This window comes from Elephas maximus, chromosome 4 (genome assembly GCF_024166365.1).
Source record: "Elephas maximus indicus isolate mEleMax1 chromosome 4, mEleMax1 primary haplotype, whole genome shotgun sequence".
NCBI classification, from domain to species: Eukaryota; Metazoa; Chordata; class Mammalia; order Proboscidea; family Elephantidae; genus Elephas; species Elephas maximus.
Window position 1 is genome coordinate 125,580,440 of NC_064822.1, and position 23,577 is coordinate 125,604,016.

The 23,577-nt window shown below is 36.4% G+C and overlaps 1 protein-coding gene across 1 annotated transcript in view; it reads left to right on the plus strand.

The window, feature by feature from the left end:
• MSRB3 (methionine sulfoxide reductase B3) overlaps nt 1-23,577 on the plus strand; it is a 185,855-nt gene that overhangs the window by 41,270 nt on the left and 121,008 nt on the right. The window contains exon 2 of the mRNA XM_049883786.1: nt 13,984-14,110. Within this exon, the coding sequence (XP_049739743.1) occupies nt 14,035-14,110 (76 nt within the window). The 5' untranslated portion in view covers nt 13,984-14,034. The remainder of the gene's footprint in view (nt 1-13,983; nt 14,111-23,577) is intronic.

The following is a 23,577-nucleotide window of genomic DNA, read 5'->3' on the forward strand; positions in this document are numbered from 1 at the left end:
TGGCTAATGATCGTGAGCATTTCCTCATGTATCTGTTAGCTACCTGAATGTCTTCTTTAGTGAAGTGTCTGTTCATATCTTTTGCCCATTTTTTAATTGGGTTGTCTTTTTGCAGTATCATGTAGATTTTAGAGATCAGGCTTCTATTCTTATTTTGGTAAGAGTTTTTTTCAGGAAAGGGTGTTGAATTTTACAGAATGCCTTTTTTGCGTCAATTGATATGATCATATGGTTCTTTTCCTTTGTTTTATTTATGTGATGGATCCCATTGATTGATTTTCTAATGTTGAACCACCCTTGTAATCCTGGCATGAATCCATCTTGATCATGGTGCATGCTTTTTTAAATATGTTGCTGAAGTCTGTTGGCTAAAATTTTGTTGAAAATTTTTGCCTCTGTGTTCATAAGGGATATTGGTCTGTAATTTTTCTTTTTTTGTGATGCTTTGCCTGGTTTAGGTATCAGGATTATGCTGGTTTCATGGAAAGATTTCAGTAGTGTTCCTTTCTTTTCTGTGTTTTTGAAGAGATTGAGTAAGATTGGTGTCAGTTCTTCTCTGAATGTTTAGTAGAATTCTCCAGTGTAGGCATCTAGTCCTGGGCTTTTTTGTTGTTGTTTTTGTTGGCATCTTCCATCTTTTCTTTTGTAGTGAGTCTGTTTAAATTTTCTACCTTTGTTTGTGTTAGTTTGGGTAGGTAATGTGTTTCTAGGAATTTGTCCATTTCATCTGTGTTTTCAAATTTGTTGGAGTACAGTTTTTCTTAGTAATCTGTTATGATCTTCTTTATCTCTGTTGAACCAGTTGTAATGTCACCAATTTCATTTCTTTATTTGGTTATTTGCCTCTTCTGGTTTTTTTCTTTTGTTAATCTAGCCAGTGGTTTGTCTATTTTATTGATCCTTTTGAAGAACCAACTTCTGGTTTTGTTGATTCTTTCCATTGTTTTTATGTTTTCTGTTTTTTTTTTTCCTGCCCTGATCTTTATTATTTCATTTTTTTCTGGTAGCTTTTGGCTTCTTTTGCTCTTTTTCCGTTTGCTCAGGTTGTCAGTATAAGTTAATGATTTTGGATCTTTCAATTTTTTTTTTTAATGTAGGCATTTATTGCTATAAATTTCCCTCCGAGTACTGCTTTTGCTGTGTCCCAAAGGTTTTGATATGTTGTGTTTTCATTTTTGTTTGATTCGAGGAATTTTTTCATTTCACTTTTGATTTTTTCTATGACCAAATTGTTTTTTAGTAGTATATTATTTAGTTTCCATGTGTGTCTTTTTCCTCTCCTCATTTTTCCTGTTGTTGATTTCTAGCTTTATACCATTATGGCCAGAGAAGATGCTTTGTATGATTTCAGCATTTTTAAATTTATTGAGACTTGTTTTGTGTCCTAGCATATGGACTATTCTGGAAAATGATCCTTGTGTGCTAGAGAAGAATGTGTATTGTTCTGATGCTGGGTGGAGTGTTCTATATATGTCCATTAGGTCCGAATGGCTTATTGTTTTATTTAAGTTCTCAAGTGTCCTTAGTGATCTTTTTTTAAGATGGCCTGTCTGTTATTGAAAGTAGCATGTTGAAGTCCCTTGGCATTATTGTGGAGTTGTCTGTTTCTCCTTTCAAGTTAGTCAGTATTTGTTTTCATGTATTTTGGTGCATTGCTATTAGGTGTGTGTGTATTTATAATTGTTATGTCTTCTTCCTGGATTGACTATTATTATTATGCAATGTCCTTCTTTATCTCTTGTAATAAATTTTTTAAAAATTGTGCTTTAGGCGAAAGTTCATGGCTCAAGCTAATTTCTCATCCAAAAATTTATACACATATTGTTATGTGACCCTAGTTGCAATCCCTGTGATGTGACAGCACACTCCACCTTTTCACTCTGGGCTTCCTGTGTCCATTCAACCAGCTTCTGTGTCTTTCTGCCTTCTCATCCTGTCTCTGGACAGGAGCTGCCCATTTAGTCTCGTGTTTCTACTTGAACTGAGAAGCACACTCTTCGTGAATATTATTTTATGAGCTGGCCTCAGGAATGGTTTTAATTCTGAGTTAACAGAGAGTCTGGGGGTATGTCTTCTGGGGTTCCTCTAGTCTCAGTCAGACCATTAAGTCTGGTCTTTTTACGTGAATTTGTGTTCTGTATCACACTTTTATCCTGCTCTGTCAGGGACTCTCTGTTGTGTTCCCTGTCAAGGCAGTCGTTGGTGGTAGCCAGACACCATCTAATTCTTCTGGCCTCAAGCTGATGGAGTCCCTGGTTTATGTGAGCCTTTTGTCTCTTGGGCTAGTATTTGCCTTGTGTCTTGGGTGTTCTTCATTCTCCCTTGCTGCCAGTAGGTTGAGACCAATTGATGCATCTTAGATGGCCACTCACAAACTCTTTAAGACTTCAGACGTCACTCACCAAAGTGGGACGTAGAACATTTTCTTAAAAAGCTTTATTATACCAATTGACCTAATGTCCCCTGAAACCATGGTCCCCAGGCCTCTACCCCTGCTACTCCGTCCCTCGAAGTGTTCGGCTGTATTCAGGAAACTTCTTAGCTTTTGGTTTAGTACAGTTGTGCTGACTTCTCCTGTATTGTCTGTTGTCTTTCCCTTCACCTAAGATAATTCTTGCCTACTATCTAGTTAGTTAGTGAATTCCCTTCTCACTTCCTTGCTACCCATAACCATCAAAGAATGTTTTCTTCTGTGTTTAAATCTTATCTTGAGTTCTTATAATAGTGGTCTCATACAATATTTGTCTTTTTGCAACTGACTAATTTCACTCAGCATATTGCTTTCCAGATTCATCCATGTTGTGAGATGTTTCTTGGATTCATCTTTGTTCTTTATTGTTGCGTAGTATTCCATTCTGTGAATATACCATAATTTGTTTATCCATTTGTCTGTTGATTGGCACCTAGGTTGTTTCCATCTTTTTGCTATTGTGAACAGTGCTGCAGTGAACATGGGTGTGCACATATCTATTTGTGTGAGAGCTCTTATTTCTCTAGGATATATTCCGAGGAGTGGGATTGCTGGATTGTATGGTACTTCTATTTCTAGTTTTTTAAGGAAGTGCCAGATTGAATTCCAAAGTAGTTGTACCATTTTACATTCCCACCAGCAGTGTATAAGTGTTTCAGTCTCTTCACAACCTCTCCAACATTTATTATTTTCTGTTTTTTAGACTAATGCTAGCCCCTATAGTTTTCATTTGCATTTCTGTAATGGCTAACAATCTTGAGCATTTCCTCATGCATCTTTTAGCTGTTTGAATGTCTGCTTTGGTGAATTGCCTGTTCATATCTTTGCCCATTTTTTAATTGGGTTATTTGACTTTTCGTTGTTGAGGTTTTTGCACTGTCTTGTAGATTTTAGAGATTAGGCCCTTATCAGATATGTTGTAGTCAAAATTTTTTCCTAGTCTGTAGGTTGCCTTTTTAGTCTTTTGGTAAAGTCTTCTGACGAGTATAAGTGTTTCATGTTTAGGAGCTCCCAGTTTTCTAGTTTCTCTTCTGGTGTTAGTGTATTGTTAGTAATGCCTTGTATTCTGTTTATGCCATGTTAGGGCACCTAGCATTGTCCCTATTTTTTCTTCCATGCCTATATCATTTTAGATTTTATATTTAGGTCTTTGATCCATTTTTAGTTAGTTTTTGTATATGGTGTGAGGTATGCATCTTGTTTTGCTTTTTTGCAGGTGAATATCCAGTTATGCTAACACCATTTGTTAAAGAGACTGTCTTTTCCCCATTTAACAGGCTTTGGGTCTTTGTCAAATATCAGCTGCTCATAGGTGGATGAATTTTCATCTGGATTCTCAATTCTGTTCTGTTGGTCGATGTATCTGTTATACCAGTACCAGCCTGTTTTGACTACTGTGGCGGTATAATATGTTCTAGAATCAGGTAATGTGAGGCCTCCTACTTTGTTCTTCTTCTTCAGTAATGCATTACTTATCTGAGCCATCTTCCCTTTCCATATAAAGTTGGTGATTTTTTTCTCCATCTTATTAAAAATGTTCTTGGAATTTGGATAGTGATTGTATTGTATCTGTAGATCACTTTGGGTAGAATTGAAATTTTCACAACGTTGAGTCTTCCTATCCATAAGCAAGGCCTGTTTTTCCACTTTTGGTTTCTTACAATAGTGTCTTGTAGTTTTCTTTGTATAGGCCTTTTACGTCCCTGGTTAGATTTATCTGTAAGTATTTTATCTTCTTGGGGGCAATGGTAAATGGTATTGATTTGGTGATTTCCTCTTCAAAGTTCTTTTTGTTGGTGTAGAGGAATCCAACTAATGTTTGTATGTTTATCTTGTATCCTGATACTTTGCTGTAATCTGTTCATTTCAGTAGTTTTCTTGTGGATTCTTTGGGGCTTTCTGTGTATAAAATCGTATCATCTGCAGATAGGGATACTTTTACTTCTTCCTTACCGATTTGGATGCCCTTTATTTATTTTTCTTGCCTTACTGTTCTGGCTAGGACCTCCAGCACAATGTTGAATAAGAGTGGTGATAAAGCGCATGCTTGTCTGGTTCCCATTCTCAAGGGGAATGCTTTCAGACTCTCTCCATTTAGAATGATTTTGGGTGTTGGCTTTGTATAAATGCCCTTTATTATGTTGAGGAATTTCCCTTCTATTTATATTTTGCTGAGAGTTTTTTTTATCATGAATGGGTATTGGACTTTGTCAAATGCTTTTTCTCTATCAATTGATAAGATCATATGGTTCTTATCTTTTGTTTTATTTATGTGATGAATGACATTGACTGTTTTTCTAATGTTGAACCACCCTGCATATCTGTTATGAATCCCACTTGATCATGGCAAATTATTTTTTTTTGTATATTGTTGAATTCTATTGGCTAGAATTTTGTTGTTTGTGTCTATGTTCCTGAGGGATATGGGTCTATAATTTTCTTTTTTTGTGATGTCTTTACCTGGTTTCGGTATCAGGGTTATACTGGCTTCATAGAATGAGTTTGGGAGTATTCCATCCTTTTCTGTGCTCTGAAATACCTTCAATAGTAGTGGTGTTAACTCTTCTCTGAAAGTTTGGTAGAATTCTTCAGTGAAGCTGTCAGGGCTAGCCTTTGTTGTTGTTGTTGTTGTTGTTGGGAGTTTTTAATTACCTCTTCAATCTCTTCTTTTGTTACGGGTTTATTCAGTTGTTCTACCTCTGTTTGTGTTAGTTTAGGTAGGTAGTGTGTTTCTAGAAAATTGTTCATTTCCTCTAGGTTTTCAAATTCATTGGAGTACAGTTTTTCATAGTATTCTATTGTGATTCTTTTAATTTCAGCTGGGCCTGTTATAATATTGCCTGTCTCACGTGTTTCCTTTGCTTCGTCTCCTGTTTTTCTTGTCATTTTGGGCAGTGGTTTATTGATTTTGCTGATATTTTCAAAGAACCAGCTTTTGGTCTTAACTCTTTCAGTTGTTTTTCTATTCTCTATTTTGTTTATTTCTGCTCTAATTTGTATTATTTCCTTTTTTCTAGTGCCTGTGGGCTTCTTTTGCTGCTCCATTTCTATTTGTTAGAGTTGTAGTGTTAATGTTTTGATTTTGGCCCTTTCTTCTTTTTGTATGTGTGCATTTATTGCTATAAATTGAGCGCAGCTTAAAAAAAAAATTTTTTTTTTTTTTTTGCTGTGTCCCAAAGGGTCTGATAGGATGTGTTTTCATTCTTATTTGATACTGTGAGTTTCTTTATTCCGTCCTTGTTTTTTTCTATAACCCAGTAGTTTCTGAGCAAGGTGTTCAGTTTCCATGTATTTGATTTTTTTTTTCTGTTATTGATTTCTACTTTTATGGCTTTATGGTCAGAAATGATGCTTTGCGATATTTTGATATTTTGGATTCTGTTAAGGCTTGCTTTGTGGCCTAATTTGTGGTCTATTCTGGAGAATGTTCCATGTGTGTTGGAAAAGAAAGCATTCTTGGCTGCTGTTGGGTGGAGTGTTCTGTGTAAGTCTATGAGGTCGTGTTGGTTGATTGTGGCATTTAAATCTCCCATGTCTTTATTGAGCTTCTTTCTGGTGCCCTTCACCAAAAGTGGTGTGTTGAAGTCTCCTACTATTATTGTGGAGCTATCTATCTCACTTCTCAATGCTGTTAGAGTTTGTTTTATGTATCTTGGAGCCTTGCCGTTGGGTGCGTAAATATTTATTATGGTTATGTCCTCCTGGTATTCTTCCTTATCCTTTGTGGTGGATTTTGCTTTAAAGTCTATTTTGTCAGAGATTAATATTGCCACTCCTGCTCTTTTTTAATTGTTGTTTTCTTGATATATTTTTTTCCATCCTTTGTGTTTTAGTATGTTTGTCTTTGAGTTTAAGTTGCGTCTCTTGTAGGCAAATACAGACAGACCGTGTTTTTTTATCCATTCAGCCACTCTTTGTCTATTTATTGGTGTATTTAGTCCATTAACATTCAGTGTAATTATTGGTAGGTATGAGTTTAGTGCTGTCATTTTGATGTATTTTTTTTTTTGAGTGTGTGTTGTTGACAGTTTCTTTTTTTCCACTTAATTTTCTGTGCTGAGTTGTTTTTGTTTACGTATTTTCCTTTCATCCTTTCCATTATTGTTGATGTTGTTTTTGCTGAGTATGTTTTTCTTCTTCTATATTTGGATGTGCACAACTATTAGTTTCATTTGTGGTTACCTTAATATATACTTTTATTTTTCTAAGTTTAAACCAATCTTTTCTTTTTTGATATCACCTTGACTTCCTTTCCATGTGAAAGTTCTGTAACTACATTATTTAGTCCTTCTTTATTGTTTTAGTGTTGACATCTTTTAAATATTGATGTCTCTGTTTCACTATTTCCAATGTTTTAACTTTGATTTATTTTTGTGATTTCCCTATCTGGGCTAATGGTTGTTCTGTCCTGTGTTTTAGTCCTGGGTTGTTATTTGATGTTATTGATTTTCTAACTGGAGGATTCCTGTTAGTATTTCTTGTAATTTTCGTTTGGTTTTTACAAATTCCCTTAACTTCTTTTTGTCTGAAAATGCCCTAGTTTTGCCATTATATTTGAGAGGCAGTTTTGCTGGACATGTAATTCTTGGCTGGCAGTTTTTTTTCCTTCAAGGCCTTGTATATGTTGTTGCATTGCCTTCTTGCCTGTATGGTTTCTGCTGAGTACTCAGAGCTTAGTCTTATTGACTCTCCTTTATAGATAACTTTTCATTTATCCCTAGCTGCTCTTAAAATTCTGTATCTTTGGTTTTGGCAAGTTTGATTATAACGTCTTGGTGACTTTCTTTTGGGATCTACCCTATATGGGGTTTGATGAGCTTCTTGGATAGATATCTTCTCATCTTTGATAATATCAGGAAAATTTTCTGCCAACAAATCTTCAACAATTCTCTCTGTATTTTCTGTTATTCCCCCCCACAACCCCGTTCTGGTACTCCAATCACTCATAGGTTATTCCTCTTGATAGAGTCCCACATAATTCTTAGGGTTTCTTCTTTTTTTTTTTTAATTATTTTTTTCTGATTTTTCCTCAGATAGATTGACATCATGTGCTTTATCTTCAATCTCACTAATTCTGACTTCCATTGCCTCAATTTCTGCTCTTATGACTTTCTATTGAGTTGTCTAATTCTGAAATTTTATTGTTAATCTTCTGGATTTCTGTTTGCTGTCTGTGGATTCTTGGAGCCTGTTAAATTTATCATCATGCTGTTGCATAACCTACTGAAGTTCCTCTATTGTTTTGTCTGTGTGTTCCTTGGCTTGTTCTATGTTTTACCTCATCTCCTTCCTGATCTCTTGAAGAGCTCCATATATTGATCTTTTGAATTCTATCTCCAGGAACTCCAAGACCTTTTTTTCCTTGGGGCTGAAGCCATCATGGCACGCCTCTTTATGTGATTTTATATTGACCGTTGTCTCCAAGCCATCAGTAAGTTACTACATTTATTTTATGTTTGCTGATTTTGTCCTAGCTTCTTGTTTTGTTTTGACATGCCTAAGTAGGTGGGTCATGTGAGCTACTTTGATTATTGATATCTTTGAAGCTCTCATATCCTTTCATCAGGTGGTTAGAGCTGTTACTGGGTATGTGAGCCCAGGAGACTATTTACTTTTCTTGTGTGGATTCTGCTTAGGTGTCCAGGTTGTTGGTCACCAAGCATGTGGTGCAGGCTCTCACCTATAGTCCTAGACAGGCAGGGCTACGTAGGGGTGATTGGAGTCGGCACAGGTATCTGGCTGCAGTAGGGGATTATGTGCTGAGTAAGGTAGGGGGCTTATGGCTGCCCCTGAGCGCCTAAGTGGAAGGCACGTCCTTGTTCCCTAGAGCGTGAGGGTGGGTGGGTTTTGCAGCTGGATTCTGGGCATCCAATGCTGTTTGCTGTAAGGGCCTTTTGTGGGTGACTAGGTAGAGTGGGTGGAGCCACCAGTCCTCAGACCCTGATGTAGGTATGTAAGGACCCTGCTTAATGGGCAAGGTGGTATCAAATGTCATGAATCTGCCACTCCCACTTAGCTGTTGCAGTTGAAAATAGGCTCCAGGTATATACTCTATTGTACTGTGCTAATGAGGACCTATGCTGTTGAAATGGGCCCACACAGGTGTAGGCAGGGTGGAAGGCATTCAAAGTCCATGGACCCCTTATGCCCATGCCTAGGCAAAGGGGCTGTGCCTGCCCTGAGTTCCCACTTTAGGGGAGTTGGCAGATTATTTTTTCCTGTTTGTTAACTTGTTTCCTCTCCAAAGTTGGGAGAATGGCCCAGGGGGCACGGCAGTAACTGAAACCAGACTGGAATTGGAGCAGAGCAGGGAGGGGGCTGGTAAATGAGAGAGAGTTACTTCCCAGAGGGGGGAAAGATTTTTTTGATTCTGCACGGTAGGTTAGCCACTTGCACTGAACTTTTGCAGATGCACTCCTGCTTCTCCCTGGTTTTGTAGGCTTGAGCAGACTTTGTGCTGCTGGGTTTCTCCTGGTGTGGAAAATGTTTTCTGAGCACTATGACTTTGCTCAGCCCTCATGCTGGCTGATCCAGCCTGCAGGGTGCTGGCCAGTTCAGGTCTGGCAAATCCTTGCTGCTTCCAAACTGTCTCTCCTTCCCCCCACCCCACCCCGCCCCAGCTCAGTTTGACTTCTCAGCTTTGTCTTTGATGTTCAGGGCTCCTAGATTGTCATATGTAGTTGATTCACTTGTGTTTTTGGGTCTTTGTTGTAAGAGCAGAGATTTCAATGTTTACTTTGTGCTCATTTGTTGTAAACTTGATGTATCATTTGCAGAGTTTAATTATTGACTTTATTCCCTGAAAATATCATATACTTGGTCCTTATGATTGCCTGTGTTGTTGCATCTTTTTTGAGATCCCTCTCTCTTATTTATTTTTCCTGTGTGTAAACCAAAAAAAAAACATTAAAAAAAATTTTTTTTTTTTCCTGTGTGTTGGTACGAGTATTTCTTTAATGCCCTTCTCTTTCCATTTGAAGTATGCCCTTGAGTAATATTTGCAAAGGTAGTCTGGTAGTGGCAAATTGCCAGAGCTTCTATTTGTTTGGGAATATCTTAATTTCCTCCTCATATTCAAATGACACCTTTGCTGGGTAAAGAATTCTTGGTTGGCAATTGTTTTTGTTCAGTATTTTATATATGTTGCTCCATTGTCTTCTTGCCTGTAGAGCTTCTGGGGAGAAATCCACACTGATTCTATGAAAGACCCTTATTGTGTTTTTCTCTTGCTGCTTTCAAAATTCTTTTCCTATCTTTGGTTTTCAAGAATTTTGTTAGTATATGGCACAGAGTTGATCTTTTCGTGTCTCTTCTGATTGGGGTTTATGTAGCTCCCTGTATTTGCAGACTTGTTTCTTTGTTCACTTCTGGGAAATTCTCTCTGATTAGCTCTTAGAAAATTGTTTCTGTGCTTTTAGTTTGTGATGCTGCTCTGGGACTCCAGCAATTTCAGTGTTAAATTTCTTAATAGAATCTCTTATTTCCTTTTGGGTTTGTTTGCTTTTCTTTTGTTCTTTTTTTATTCTCTTGAGACTTGATAATTTGTTGTTTTGTCTTCTTGTTCATTTATTCTTTCTTCTGTGTGTTTGACTTTATTGTTGAATGTTTCTTTTGCTTTTTCTCATTCAGTTACTTTATTTTTCAGTTCCAGTAGTTCTCTTTGGTTATTTTATTTATTTATGTTTTCATTTTTCTTGTTGAGCCTCTCATTTTGGTCCTCCACTTGTTTCCTGATCTCTGCCAGTTTGTTTTCTGTGTGCTTTTTGCTTTCTTTAAACATATTTTGCAGTTTAGTCTGAAAATTATCAATTCTTTGTGTTAGTCTGGCCTCCATAGAAGAAATTACCGCTCCCTCATGTTTTGCTTTAGACTGGTCATTCTCTTGTGATTTTGTATGTTTTAGTGAATGTGGGCTATTTGTTATCTTTTTTATTTTTTACTTTAAGTTTCATATTCTGGTTTTTGTGGGAAAATTTTCTGATGGGGTGCCTGGTGGATCAGAGGGCCAGGCACCTGGCTACCAACTGAAGGGCTGGAACCCACACCCACCAGCCACTCCATGGAGGAAAGTTGTGGCAGCCTTCCTCTGCAAAGGCTTATAGCCCTGTGAATCCCACGAGGCAGCTCCATTTAGCCCCACAGGGTCTCTATGAGTCAGAATTGATTCAGCAGCATTAGGCGTGGTATCTTCTCATGAGAACCACTAGAGGGCACTTTATCCTTAGTTTTTTTTCAGTGCTGATTCAGGAGTTCTGGATGCTTGATCTCTGGGATTCAACACACATGCGCAGGAAGGGAGGGTTTTTGCTGGTTGCAGATGCTGATGTATGTGATGGTCCTCAACTCTCCTGTGGTGAAGGTGGAGGACTGTCTATGTCTTTCCCTCACAGGCACCCCTGCACACGTTCTCCCACGGTGTTCTGCTGTGGGCAGGGAGTCATCCATTTCCCTCTGTGTCTCCTGTCAGTCTAAAGTATTCTCCTCACCCTGTTGCCCTTGTAGTTCCTCCTGGTCCTAGCATCCATCTTGGGCCTCAACAAGATTCAGCAGCACTATCTTTGTCCCCTCTCAATTGTGCGGCTATGAACTCCCATGGCTGATTTGCACTGCCTTAAAAAATCATGCTACAGCTTCCTCAGATTAGCCCCCTTTCTTTGCTCCCTGTTTGGGGTGCTGCTCAACCCCATCCCAAAATGGCTGTATGAGTGCATGCTCCTGATGTTAGCAGGTAGTTTCTCCCAGCCTCTATACCATCCTTACTGCTCCTCTCCCCCACTTCTGGATTCACCCCAACTCTCCAAGACCTTCACTGCCATCTGGAGCTCTGAAATCTCAGTCTGTGCTTGCTTTTATTTGTTGTTCAGTGGGTTAGTTCCTGGGGGAGTAAATGGGAGCATTCGCTCACTTCATCATCTTGCTCTGCCCCTCTATCAGTTGACTTCTAATCATTATTTTAGAGTTGAGGAGGCTGAGGCACAGAGAGGGTAAGCAGCTGGCCCAAGGTCACACAACTAGTTAAGGGGAGAGCCAGATTCAACTCAGACAATCTGACTCCATAGCTCACACCTATCTATCATATTTTTCGTGTAAATACACTGTATTTTAGATCTACTTGTTAAAGTGATTTATTTCATTGACAGCAAACATGAGTTAGGTGGAAAGCACTAGCTAAAAATTAATTTTGCTAAAAGATTTCTACAAAAAACATTGCTTTTTCTGTTCTGGAGAGGAGTTGATCCTGGTGTCACGTCAGAGCCCCATTCACTGTGATTCTTTTGTCTGGTGGAAGTATAGGATTATGAATTTGACTTACCAAGGCATCCAGATGCAAGAAGACATTCTTTAGAGATGTTTTTCACTTTACACTACAGTTACATGTTTTCAGGGTAGTGTGTGAGTGATGTCACTTTGCATGTGTTTTGCAAAATTAGTTGCTTTGTCTATTAACCTTGCAAACATTAAAACAATTAGGGTTACAGCAAATCCTAACTTATGAAACACATGCTTTGTAGGATTTGAACATGGTGAACATTGCGACAAATCATGCTTTCGACACTCTTCAGTATAAAAAAGACTAGATTGCACTAAAATTAATCATCTTAATTGTCCCACATTATGGTGTAAATGTAGCACTTTCTGGGCTTGCTATTAAAAAAAAAAAAGTGGGCAAAACTAATTTGCCACTAGATGGAGCCCTGGTTATTTGGGTAGAAATAAATGCAAAACAGTCTGAACATTAAATCACAAAGTCATATCATGCTGAAGGGCCCCCAGTATTTGAGGCCCTCAGCTTTTAATTGTAGAATGCATCTTTGTTCTTTGCCTGACCTGCAGAGTGACATCACTGCCTTTCTTCCTGCGCGCTGGCTTTGACACAAGCCAGATGGCCATGGCGATTGGTAGGCGCGCAGGCCGCCTGGTATAGCAGTTGATGAAACAGAATAGGAAGACATTTTATGGTCAGCTGTGGGAGCACAATGAGGCTACAGCTTTGCTAAGCAATTACATTTCGTGTGCACACTTTATTCCTTTGCTAAGTAATTACATTTACTGTGCACACTTTTATAGGTCACAAGGAAGAAAATACATTTTTATTTGTAGTGTTGTGAGGTATAGACCCTTGATCTTTTATTAGTCAGTAGTCTGCTCCAAAGGAATGCTCTCTTTTCCCTGCTCTACAGTCATTTGTGAAAATGACATGTTTATTTATGTTTAATGGTTCTTTTCAGACTGTGCATTGTGATCCTTACCTTCCTTCTTCCTCCCTTTTGTTTCCAGTTAGTGACACAAAAAATGTTTTAGTTTTGTAGTGAGTTTAGTTTGGAGAAGTCAGAGTTCAGGCATGTTAATACAAGCAGATTTCTGTCAGATATACTCCAGAGTGATTTGGTAAAATATATTAATGTTTATTATGTGTTTGTTCTTCAAGGAGTCAGAAGAGACCAGGAACAGACTTTTATTTTTTTCATGGGGAGGGTAGGAAATTAACAAGACATTAATTTGGCATCCATTTTTGGACACTTAGTAAACCACTTATAATGCTGATTTTCAATAAAATATTAGATATTAATATTAATCTAGTATTTTCCATTTTCATTTGAAGTTTATCTTTACCAGTTGAAAGAGTGTATAAAACCCTTTTAAAAATTCTAAAATCTGAACTTTTCCTTAATGTTTAACACTCACATAATTTTGAGATTCTTCCACATCGTTCATTTTCAAAACATTTAAAAATACATTTACACTTCTTAATGCTAGGCCATGAGTATTATTCACAGGATTGATCTAGAAATTATAAATCATAAATTTGAATGAAAATTTATATTTGCTGTACTTTCTTCAAACTTAACACTGATTTTAAAATGAAATCTCCTAGTTGACCCTAGGTTATTTGGCTTTTTATTAAAAAAAAAAAATTCCAACAAAAGAAATATCTTAATCTTAAATATTTTACAATCTTCCCCAGGGAGAGAGATTTGCAGATAACTGCTGGAAGAAGCCAGCATGGTGTAAGGGAAGAACACGTCTTTGCAATCAGATATAACAGGGTTTCCTAATCCTTTTCCCACTGGTTGTTTGCTTTGTGCCCTTGGACCTTTGAGCCTTGGTTTCCTCACAAATATATGGGGGGATAAAACCTACCTCCTAGGTTTATTGTAAGAATAAACAACACAATGTGTATAATGGGCCCAAGACTGTGCCTGTCACATGGTAGGAGCTCAGTAAATGCTAACTCCTTTCAACTGTTTTAAACCTCGTCTCCTTTGTCAACCTCTTGCAAATTGTGTTCACAGATTATACTGCTATTATGTAATGTGTATTTTATTCATAAGATATAAATAAGCCTAGGTTGAAAGTAAGCTTACCATCTGAAAAGTGGGCATTTAAAACATATTAGCACTGTGTGTATGTGTGCAGTTCCAGATAAAACCATAGCTGTCAACTGTGCAATGAATGTGTTTAACATTGTGATGTTTTAATTTGTTTTTGTTTTCTTTTTTTCTCCTACTCAGCTCTTGCCCCTGTTCTTTGCCTCTCGTTTTGTTGGTGAAGATATCACAGTGATGTCCGCATTCAACCTGCTGCATTTGGTGACAAAGAGCCAGCCAGTAGCCCTACGAGCCTGTGGGCTTCCCTCAGGTTGCTGCTTGTTGTACCGTACATAGTGAGGGCACTGGTAGGAGTGGGTGTTTCTGCTGCAGGAAATGATACAACATAATGCTTTGCTAAATTTCGTTTTCTTTTACTTGGGCCCTAATTTGAAGGCGGAAATTGGTTATAAATCACCACTGTACCTTGAGTAACATTCATTTCCACAATCCGTACAACCCTGGGAAACATTGTCCAGTTTCCTTGCCTAGAATATAATTGTCAGTAATATTTCATGATATCTTTTTGTTTTTTAATACATATTACACATCTGAAAGTCATATGTTCATAACAGGCTGGAAATCTTGATAAGAAACTGCCTCATATCACATAATATTGGATATTTATCTTGTTAAAGAATAGTGAAAATGCTTTTCATTTCACATCTAGCCATTCTTCTAGGAAAAAAAAAAATTAAAATGAACAACCTTAGCATAATTGTTATTTTTTTGTAGCTAAAAATAAAACATGTTCAATTAATAATGCCCAAATAAACAGAACTAATATCACATGTCAGTTTTTCCTTAAATTAGAATGACCACACTTTTTAAAAATGTGATTTTAAGCCTTTAAACAAGTGAGATGTGAAAGCCCAAGATTTAATCATGTGCGCTTCGATCATAACTTTAATATTTTAATTTTATGAAAATCACATTGGTCAGATATTTCTGTGAACGTTATAATCAATATTATTTATATTTTCTATTAACGTACATGTCTCTGCTACCATATTACCAAAACCAAAAACCAAACCTGTTGCTGTCAAGTCGATTCTAACCCATAGCAAACCTAGAGGACAGAGTAGAACTGCCCCATAGGGTTTCCGAGGAGCAGCTGGAGGATTTGAACTGCTGACCTTTTGGTTAGCAACTGTATCACTTAACCATTGTGCCACCAGGGCTATTACCGCATTAGAGAGAATTTAATTCCAAATCATTAAACATTTGTTGAATATCAACTATGAGTGCCAGGCATTGTATTAAGCAGTGAGGATACAAAGATAGACAAGATAAAACTGCTTTCTTCAAGAAGTACAAGATGGAGATTAGAGCTGTGCAAGGACCCTTGCACCATATGGTGATAAGTCTAGACTACAGGTATTTATGCCTGGGCTTTGATGGGACACCAGGTGAGGACAGTCCTAGCTCTTTGCTTAGGGGATGACAGGATGACAGTTTGGAGGGGAGAGAAGGTCTCTGAACTTTAAGGAGGTTCCATAGAGAATGTCTTGCTCGAGCTGAATCCCAGACTATGAGCAGCATTTAGCCATGGGTCTAAGAAGTGGGAAAACATTCCTAACATATGGAGTAGTGTGGGCAAAACATGAAGGGCTGTAAGGGCCAAGTGTGTTCAGAGAAATGCAGATTATGAAATATGGCTAGCTTGGGTGGGTGAGGGTAAGAGAAGTGGTGAGGAAGGAAGTTAGCCAAATCATGAAATGCCTTTTATGATATTCAAAGGAATTTAAATCTTGGAAAGGGGATGAAGGAGGGTAGCATGAGTTGATTTGCATTTTATGAAGATTGTGTTAGTATGGTGGAGAAGCTAATTCCAGAATGTTTCTATGGAAGGGGTGGGATAGGAACCTGATTAGAAAGGGGAATAGGACATTTGTCTTGAACTTCTATTTGTATAGCATACACAGTATTTTTTATAGATTTTATGTCTATTTGTGGTAACTTGAGGGGCTAATGAAGTTTAATGCATGGGGTCGTTAGCCATTCTTCTCAACACCCCTCACTTCCCCCCACCACAAGCTATGCCCCTGCACTGACCTCATTGAACATACATTGGTGAAGTTTGAGGCTAGACGGTGGCTGTTGCAGTAGGTTTGGAAAGAAGGGGATGGATTAGAGAGAGATTCAGGCAGTAGAACTGACAAGGTTTATCTGTTAAATTGTATATGAGCTTGAAGGAGAACCGAAACCAATATAGTCCCTGTGCCATGTTGAACGGTTTCATAGCTATATACTACATGTAAACAACTGGAGTATGCAGGTTACTTAGTTTATACATAACCATGTTTTCCACTGGAAAAAACCCCACTGTGTGAAAACACCCAGAATAGTACTTGTAACATGGCTTACTATGGGTTGCATAGTTTTTGTAACACGCTACACACCAAGGAGGCTGAGGATTTACAGAAACAATTTATTAATTAACAGTTTATTCCTCGAGATATGACAGTCTTAGAATTAAAGGGCCTCATAATGAAATTGTTTTAATTTAAAAATAAATATCTTTAACATTGTGATTATCAAAATGATTAAAAGATAAATTTGACAACGCTTATAATTTAATAAGAAGTAACCCTTATAGTACAGTTCTTATGCACACAGATTCCAGACTGGCTGCGTATGAATTCTGGCTTTGTCACTTATTACACCCTGGTGGTAAAGTGGCTAAGAGCTCGGCTGCCAGCCAAAAGGTGGGCAGTTCAAATCCACCAGGCGCTCCTTGGAAACTCTATGGGGCAGTTTTACTCTGTCCTATAGGGTTGCTGTGAGTCGGAACCAGCTTCACGACACCTAATAACAACAACAAAGCTGTGCGCCCTGTCTTCCTTGTATGTAAAGTGGGGATAATAATAGTACTCACTGGAAAGGGTTGCTGTGAGAATTCAATAGATTAGGACATGAAAAGTACTTAGAACAGTGACTGGCATATAGTAAGCCACTGTATCTGTATATCTATTTTTTTTGTATTTTTCTAATACCGTGGACTTATTTTTTTAACGGTTCACCTGCTTGATTAGCAGCCTCAGGGAGAGCAGGACCGGGGTGTTGCAGCAAATTCCTGTCCGCTCTCCAAGGAGATAGATGACAATAGACTTTTTTTTTTTTTATTTAGATAAGTTTTCATCTTTCATTTAACTATTTTAACTTTAACAGGATCCATAAATGCACTTTATGTTTCAGAAATAACCATCTCAATCTGTTGTTTAGATCTCTTTATTATACTTACACATCCTGTTGAACTAGAATTCAAGTCCTAAAAATATACATCACATTTATTTTTACTACCCAGTACTGATGCAAGTCCAGAGAAACTCTTTCTTTCTTTTTAAAAATAATATTTTATTGTTTTTGGCTGAGAGTTTACATAACAAATTGTTCAGTGACATTGGTTACATTTTTTACGATGTATCAGCGTTCTCATTAATTCCGTTCTGGTTGTTCCATTTCCAGTGATCTAGTTTCCCTGCACCCTTACCTTCTTATCTTTGCTTTACGGTAATTGTTGACCATTGGTACTTTCTAGCTTTGTTACCTTGGGGATTGTAAACCTATTTTATTTTGATAAATGGATATTGGATAGAACCAAAAAAAAAAAAAAAACCTGTTGCTGTTGAGTCGATTTCGACTCATAGCAACCCTATAGAACAGAGTAGAACTGCCCCATAGTTTCCAAGGAGTGTCTGGTGGATTTGAACTGCCGACCTCTTGGTTAGCAGCCATAGTAGCACTTAAGCACTACGCCACCAGGGTTTCTGGATTGGATAGAACAATATTAAATAATTTCTTAACCATTCAAGCAGTGTTTACTTTTTAAAGTGTTGTGAAAGCCAGTCTTCCAGTGTCTACATGTTTTCAAACTTGAATATTAGCAAAATCTTTTTATCCATCTCTTGAACAAAATTTTACTCTTAAACATATAGGACTGTTGAAGAAATTGTTACCTTTAATAATAATGAAACTACATTTTGAAGAATAAAAATGAAATTCAAGTGGGAATTCTGCTCCCTATTACTTTGTGCAAGTAAGGAAGGAAAAGGCCAAAATTAGAGATTTAGGAAATTAGATAAAAGTTTGAGGTTTGCTTTAATTTACTGTTCCATGGTTAAAATTCATCACAACAAAAATTTCTGTAAATCAAAAAGATTTCTGCTCCCTAGCCACTATTCTAATTTCAAGTATTATTCAATACAGAATAATTCCAGAACCAAAAAAATAATTGGAATGGGCTCTTAAAGTTGATTATAACCGGAATGACCTGGATGAAGGCCATATCCCAGAAGAGTGATCTATCATTTTTTAGCTTTGACTTCCTTTGCTTCTTATTTTTTAATAAAATGAATTTTTAATTTAGAGCTTATTAAGTACATCAGAGTTATGGTTCACTTATATTTGTAATTAAAGCTATTTTTCCCTGTCTCTCAGAATATCTTCTTAACTTCCTGTAATAGTTTCTTGTGTATATTAAAAAGAGCACTGGATTAGGAGTCAAAACTAACCACACTTCTGTCATTAACTTGTGTGACCTTGAACAAGTCAGTAAACCTCTTAGACCTCAGTCTCTTCATCTTTAAAATTAGGAATTTAAATTAGATAATCTATTCAATTCTGAAATTCTGTAATCTTATAGACTTCCGTTTGTTTTTACTTTTGGCTGTTTGTTAATCAAATCTTAAAATTCAGTATTAATTAATGACTGGGAATTTGCAGAAAAATCTGCTAGGTTGTGGTGGAAGGACATAAATATTTTCCATGTTTGAACATTAGAATTCCTTCCCTCTAAAACAAGACTGAAGCATTATCTGAGGAGGGATTAGGAAGCATAATTTTATACATAGTTTTAATGGTAGATAAAAATTAGGTCTAATTATAGCTTAAACTAGATATCATGGTATCTTTCAGGCAAGTAAGGGTGTTTGTCTAAATAGTACTAATTATAGTGATAAATTATACTTTTCTCTAACATCTTACACATAATATATGGTTGTGACTCTTCTTTGACTTTAGTGGCGTATTTAAGTCTCCTGCGAACTGAAGAGCCACATGGCCGTTATGCAGTTTGTAAAGATATTGTATCATAGTATTCTGATGTAGAAATTCGAAATCCTTAAGAAAGATATTTAGCAAATGTTTGAAAGCACTTAGGATATCCTCTGTATAACTAGAACTCTGTGACAGGGCTTGTGGCTCCAGAGCTTTGCACAGTGCCTGGTACTTAATAAATATTTGTTAAACGAATGAATAAACATTTGGAAAGTTTACATGTAGGTGAAGTGATAGCTATGACAGAGAGTGCAAATTTATTTGAGAATTCTTTACGTGGGAAGATTAAAAGTTCACAGTTTGTCTTTTGAATATTGGTAAAGCCAATTTCTCTTTTCTCACTTTATTGTATTAATACAACAGTGACTGTCTTAGGTATAAATCACATTGCTGCTAAATAAATAGCAAAAAATGGTTACACAGATTCAGTGTATATATTCCAGAATTGCATTTACTTTTTCACTCAAGCAAATACAGTTTAGGTGATTATACTTACCATGAAGATTAAGAACTTTGGCTCTTTTGATCATTTCCTTAGAGCAAATTAATGTTATTTGTTATAGTTTAAATCCCTCGTTTGTAAAGAGGAATACTGCTGACATGCATTAAAGTAACACATACAATTTACTATTCAAGTCTGAGTCGGCGATAGTTCGTTAATAGTAACCGATGTTATATTTCCTTATAAAATTATGTGTATATATATATATAAAACTAAACCTGTTGCCTTCGTGTCGATTCCAACTCATAGTGACCCTATAGGACAGAGTAGAACCACCCCAAAGAGTTTCCAAGGAGTGCCTGGTGGATTCGAACTGCAGACCACTTGGTTAGTAGCAGTAGCACTTAATCACTATGCAACCAGGGTTTCCATATGTATGTGTGTGTATTTATGAAATCATTAGTGGAGTGTTCATCAATTGAATAGATTAACTTTCTATGTTAATTTTTTAAGCTTTTTTTTTTAAGTCTTGAAAAGGTGGACCTTCTGCATAATTAACTGATGAAAGCTATGACCTTCTTCCCCAGAAAATACATATGTGCACAATTTTTCACATAATTTCAAAGGATATTTTTTAGATCTTCTGAGAGTCTTCAGGGAGGGCTCTTTGACCCAGGTTCAGAGCCTCTGTTCTACAAGATACACATGAAACAAATATAAAAACTCCAATCAGAACATAGCACCTGTATTTCTGATTTTTGTATTGGTGTCACCAATGGGGCTTCTTCCCACTTGTTCAGATTAATACCTTCTGTCCTGCATTTTCTCCGTTCTTACGTGTTCATCTTTTGTAAACATTTTTGATTACATAAAAATGCTCCTGAAGAGATTTTTTTTTTAAAGATTTTGTTTTTAATAGATATAAAACTTCAACTCTTTATCATAATTCACGTAATAATTTGCAGTTGATCGAATGATATCCAGTTTTTCCAATAGATGGCACTAGTTTTATATTCTTTCACAGCATGAACAAGGCCTGAAATCGGCACAGAGGTGCATTGTGAAAACTTAAACAAAAGTATGTAAAGAATATCCAGTTAAGAACATATGGATTTACAAACCACAAGTTTTTCTGCTTATATTATGTTCAAACAATATTTGTAGAGTGCAAAACCTTTTTCCATTTTCAATAGGATTCCAACTCCCTTATGCTTGGAGATCTCATCGAAATTGTCTTTCATGTGTAGACTTTCTATAAACTAAAACAAGTTTTCATAAATTAACTTATCTTGTATCCAAATAGCTGATTTAACAGTAATTTATAGTTTTATATGCAGCTAAATTTTCTTCAGCAGACCACCCAAGATTTAAAGAAAATTTCACATTTTGTTTTGCTGTGTTTTGAATTTTTATAGAATCTTGAAAATGTTATTAGTTTAACATGTTGACTGTTAAGCACGAATCACTTTTTGCATGAATCAAAATATTTTAGGAACATGAGGAAAATTATATTTAAAATGTTGACTAATGAATACTTGGATACAGCTATATTTTTTTTTTCTAAAACAAAATGTTTTAGTAGTTCAGTGATATAATAGAGTTTTAGTTAATGTGGAAAAGTTGCTGTGCAGTATCTAATTACCAGATCAGTTTTAAAAATAATTTGTGAACAATGTGTATTAGTCAAAGCTAAATTGTTATAGAACAGTACATCTGTATGAATAAGATGTTGGGCATATGGTTTGTTAAATATGGATTTTTTGTTAAATATAGAATAAATTCTTTAAAATTTATTATTACATATCAATGATAATATATTATTATATATTAATAATAATAAAATACATAGCAGCATCTAGTAGCAACAAAACTAAAATGGGCATGAACAAAAAAACAAATTTTAGTTTTGATTGAGAAATTCACTGATTAACAATGACTGTGAAGAATATAAAATGTTATTATGAGTTCCAAAAACAAATTCTAATTCTATGTTATTAGATTATTTAAACCTTATGGACTTTGGGGGAATCATATATGTATAGTTATTAGGTGTTTATCTAAACATGCTCACAATGATATAATCTAACAGTAAAAGGATTTATTTAAAAAAGCAGCCTCTGGCTCTCAACAAACACATGTTTAATGGAAGAATGAGGTATGAATGATTAGTTCACAAAGACTCACTAATGTTGAAAAAAAAAAAATGTTGAGGGTAGATAAAAACAAAACCAAATTTGTTGCCATCAAGTCGATTCCGACTCATAGCAACCCTGTAGGACAGAGTAGAACTGCCCCATAGAGTTTCCACAGAGCGCCTGGTGGATTCAAACTGCCGACCTTGAGGCTAGATACTTGATGAATTTTTTGGTATCAGTCTTTTCTAGTTTACAGCTTCATCGTAAACATTTTACTTAGAATTGTATTTCTCTTGATTGCTTTTGCTAGATACATTTTAATTATACAATGCCTTAAAATAGATTTTCGCTAAGATGCCATGGCAAATGATCTCTAATTACTTTTTATGCCTTTGCATTTGAAATCAACCACTTATTTGGAATTTATAAATCCCATTTCATTTATTTAAGTTCTCTAGTTTTTTTCTGTTTAGATTTAGTGCATTTGCACTTATATTAGTCATTTTAAAATGCATGCTGTAAAAAATATACCTTGAAATGATGAAGCTATCAGTTATTTGGAAACCCTGGTGGTGTAGTGGTTAAGTGCTACAGCTGCTAACCGCCAGGCGCTCCTTGGAAACTCTATGGGGCGGTTCTACTCTGTCCTGTAGGGTCGCTATGAGTTGGAATCGACTGGACGGCACTGGGTTTGGTTTTGGGTTTTATCAGTTATTTAGGTGGTTCGTAAGAACTATACATTTACAGCATTTAAACGTACTCAGTAACACTGGATGTGTTTATCATGCTCAGCCACATGATTGCAAACACAGAATGGAATGCCAGTTTAAAACCATTTTTTTTTTTTTAAAGAAAATCTAGAATTCTATAAATACAGTTTTGTAAGGTTTTGTTGCAGAACTGGGTGTTGACTCACTGAATGACACAACTGTTCATATTCTGATTACTATTTTAATAGCCTCATGGAAAGTTTCAAGGCTTGCCATTATATTATTGATGTTGATGAGGAAATAGATTGGAAGCTTAATCTGTATTTGCTAGTTTGTTTCTATTACCATCTTGCTTTCTGATCCCAGGAATGTATGTTTTGTACCTCATATTCTCATTTTTGTCTTCTGTAAACTAAGAATGATATAACATTCTTTTTAAAACGTTTTTATTGTGCTTTAGGTGAAAGTTTGCAGAGCAAATTAGTTTCCCGTTCGATAGTTTGTAAATTAAGTGTTCCATGACATTGGTTGCAATCCCCACAATGGGTCAGCACTCCTCCTGTTTCTGCCCTGGGTTCCCTGTTTTCCTTTTGTCCAGTTTTCCTGCCCCTTCCTGCCTTCTGGTCTTTGGTTTTGGGAAAATGTCCTTTTTATCTCATGTAATTGATGGGTCTAAGGAGCATGTTCCTCTCGGGTGCTATTGTTTATATTATGAGCTTGTCTATAGTTTGTCTGAAAGGTGGTCTTTGGGAATGGCATCAGTTTCAGGTCAGAAGGGTGTCTTAGGGCCATAGTCTCGGGAGTGCCCCCAGTCTCTGTCAGACCAGTAAGTCTGGCCTTTTTTGTGATTTGATTTTTTGTTCTACTTTTTTCTCCTGCTCTGTCTGGAACCCTATGTCGTGACCCCAGTCAGAGTGGTCATGGTAGAACATTCTTGTCATATTTTTAACAATTAGCTATAAGCCTCAGATTTTACATTATCTGACATTTTAAAAAAAGCCTTGTTCCACGCAGCTTTAACCTCTTGCTGTAAGGGAGAATAAACAGGAAAAATAAAAGGAGACGGGCATCAAATAAGTCTGGGAAAGGTGATGGGTTTGATCAGCCAAAATCTGTTTCTATTCCTGGAAAATCCTTTCCTACAACATAAGCTCCTGAAATACAGAGATTTTTGTCTGTTTAGCTCATAGTTATACCCTAGCATGTAAGTATTTGTTGAATGAATTAATTGTGTGAATCGGTAACATCTTACGTACCAAAATAATGCCACATTATATATAATGTGAGCCTCTGTTTTCAAGAAATGTACATTTTGGTGAGAAAGATGGCTACTCTGGGTCCAAGTTTTGCTATCTGTAGGATGAAGGGAGCTGTATACTTGATTTTCTTATGA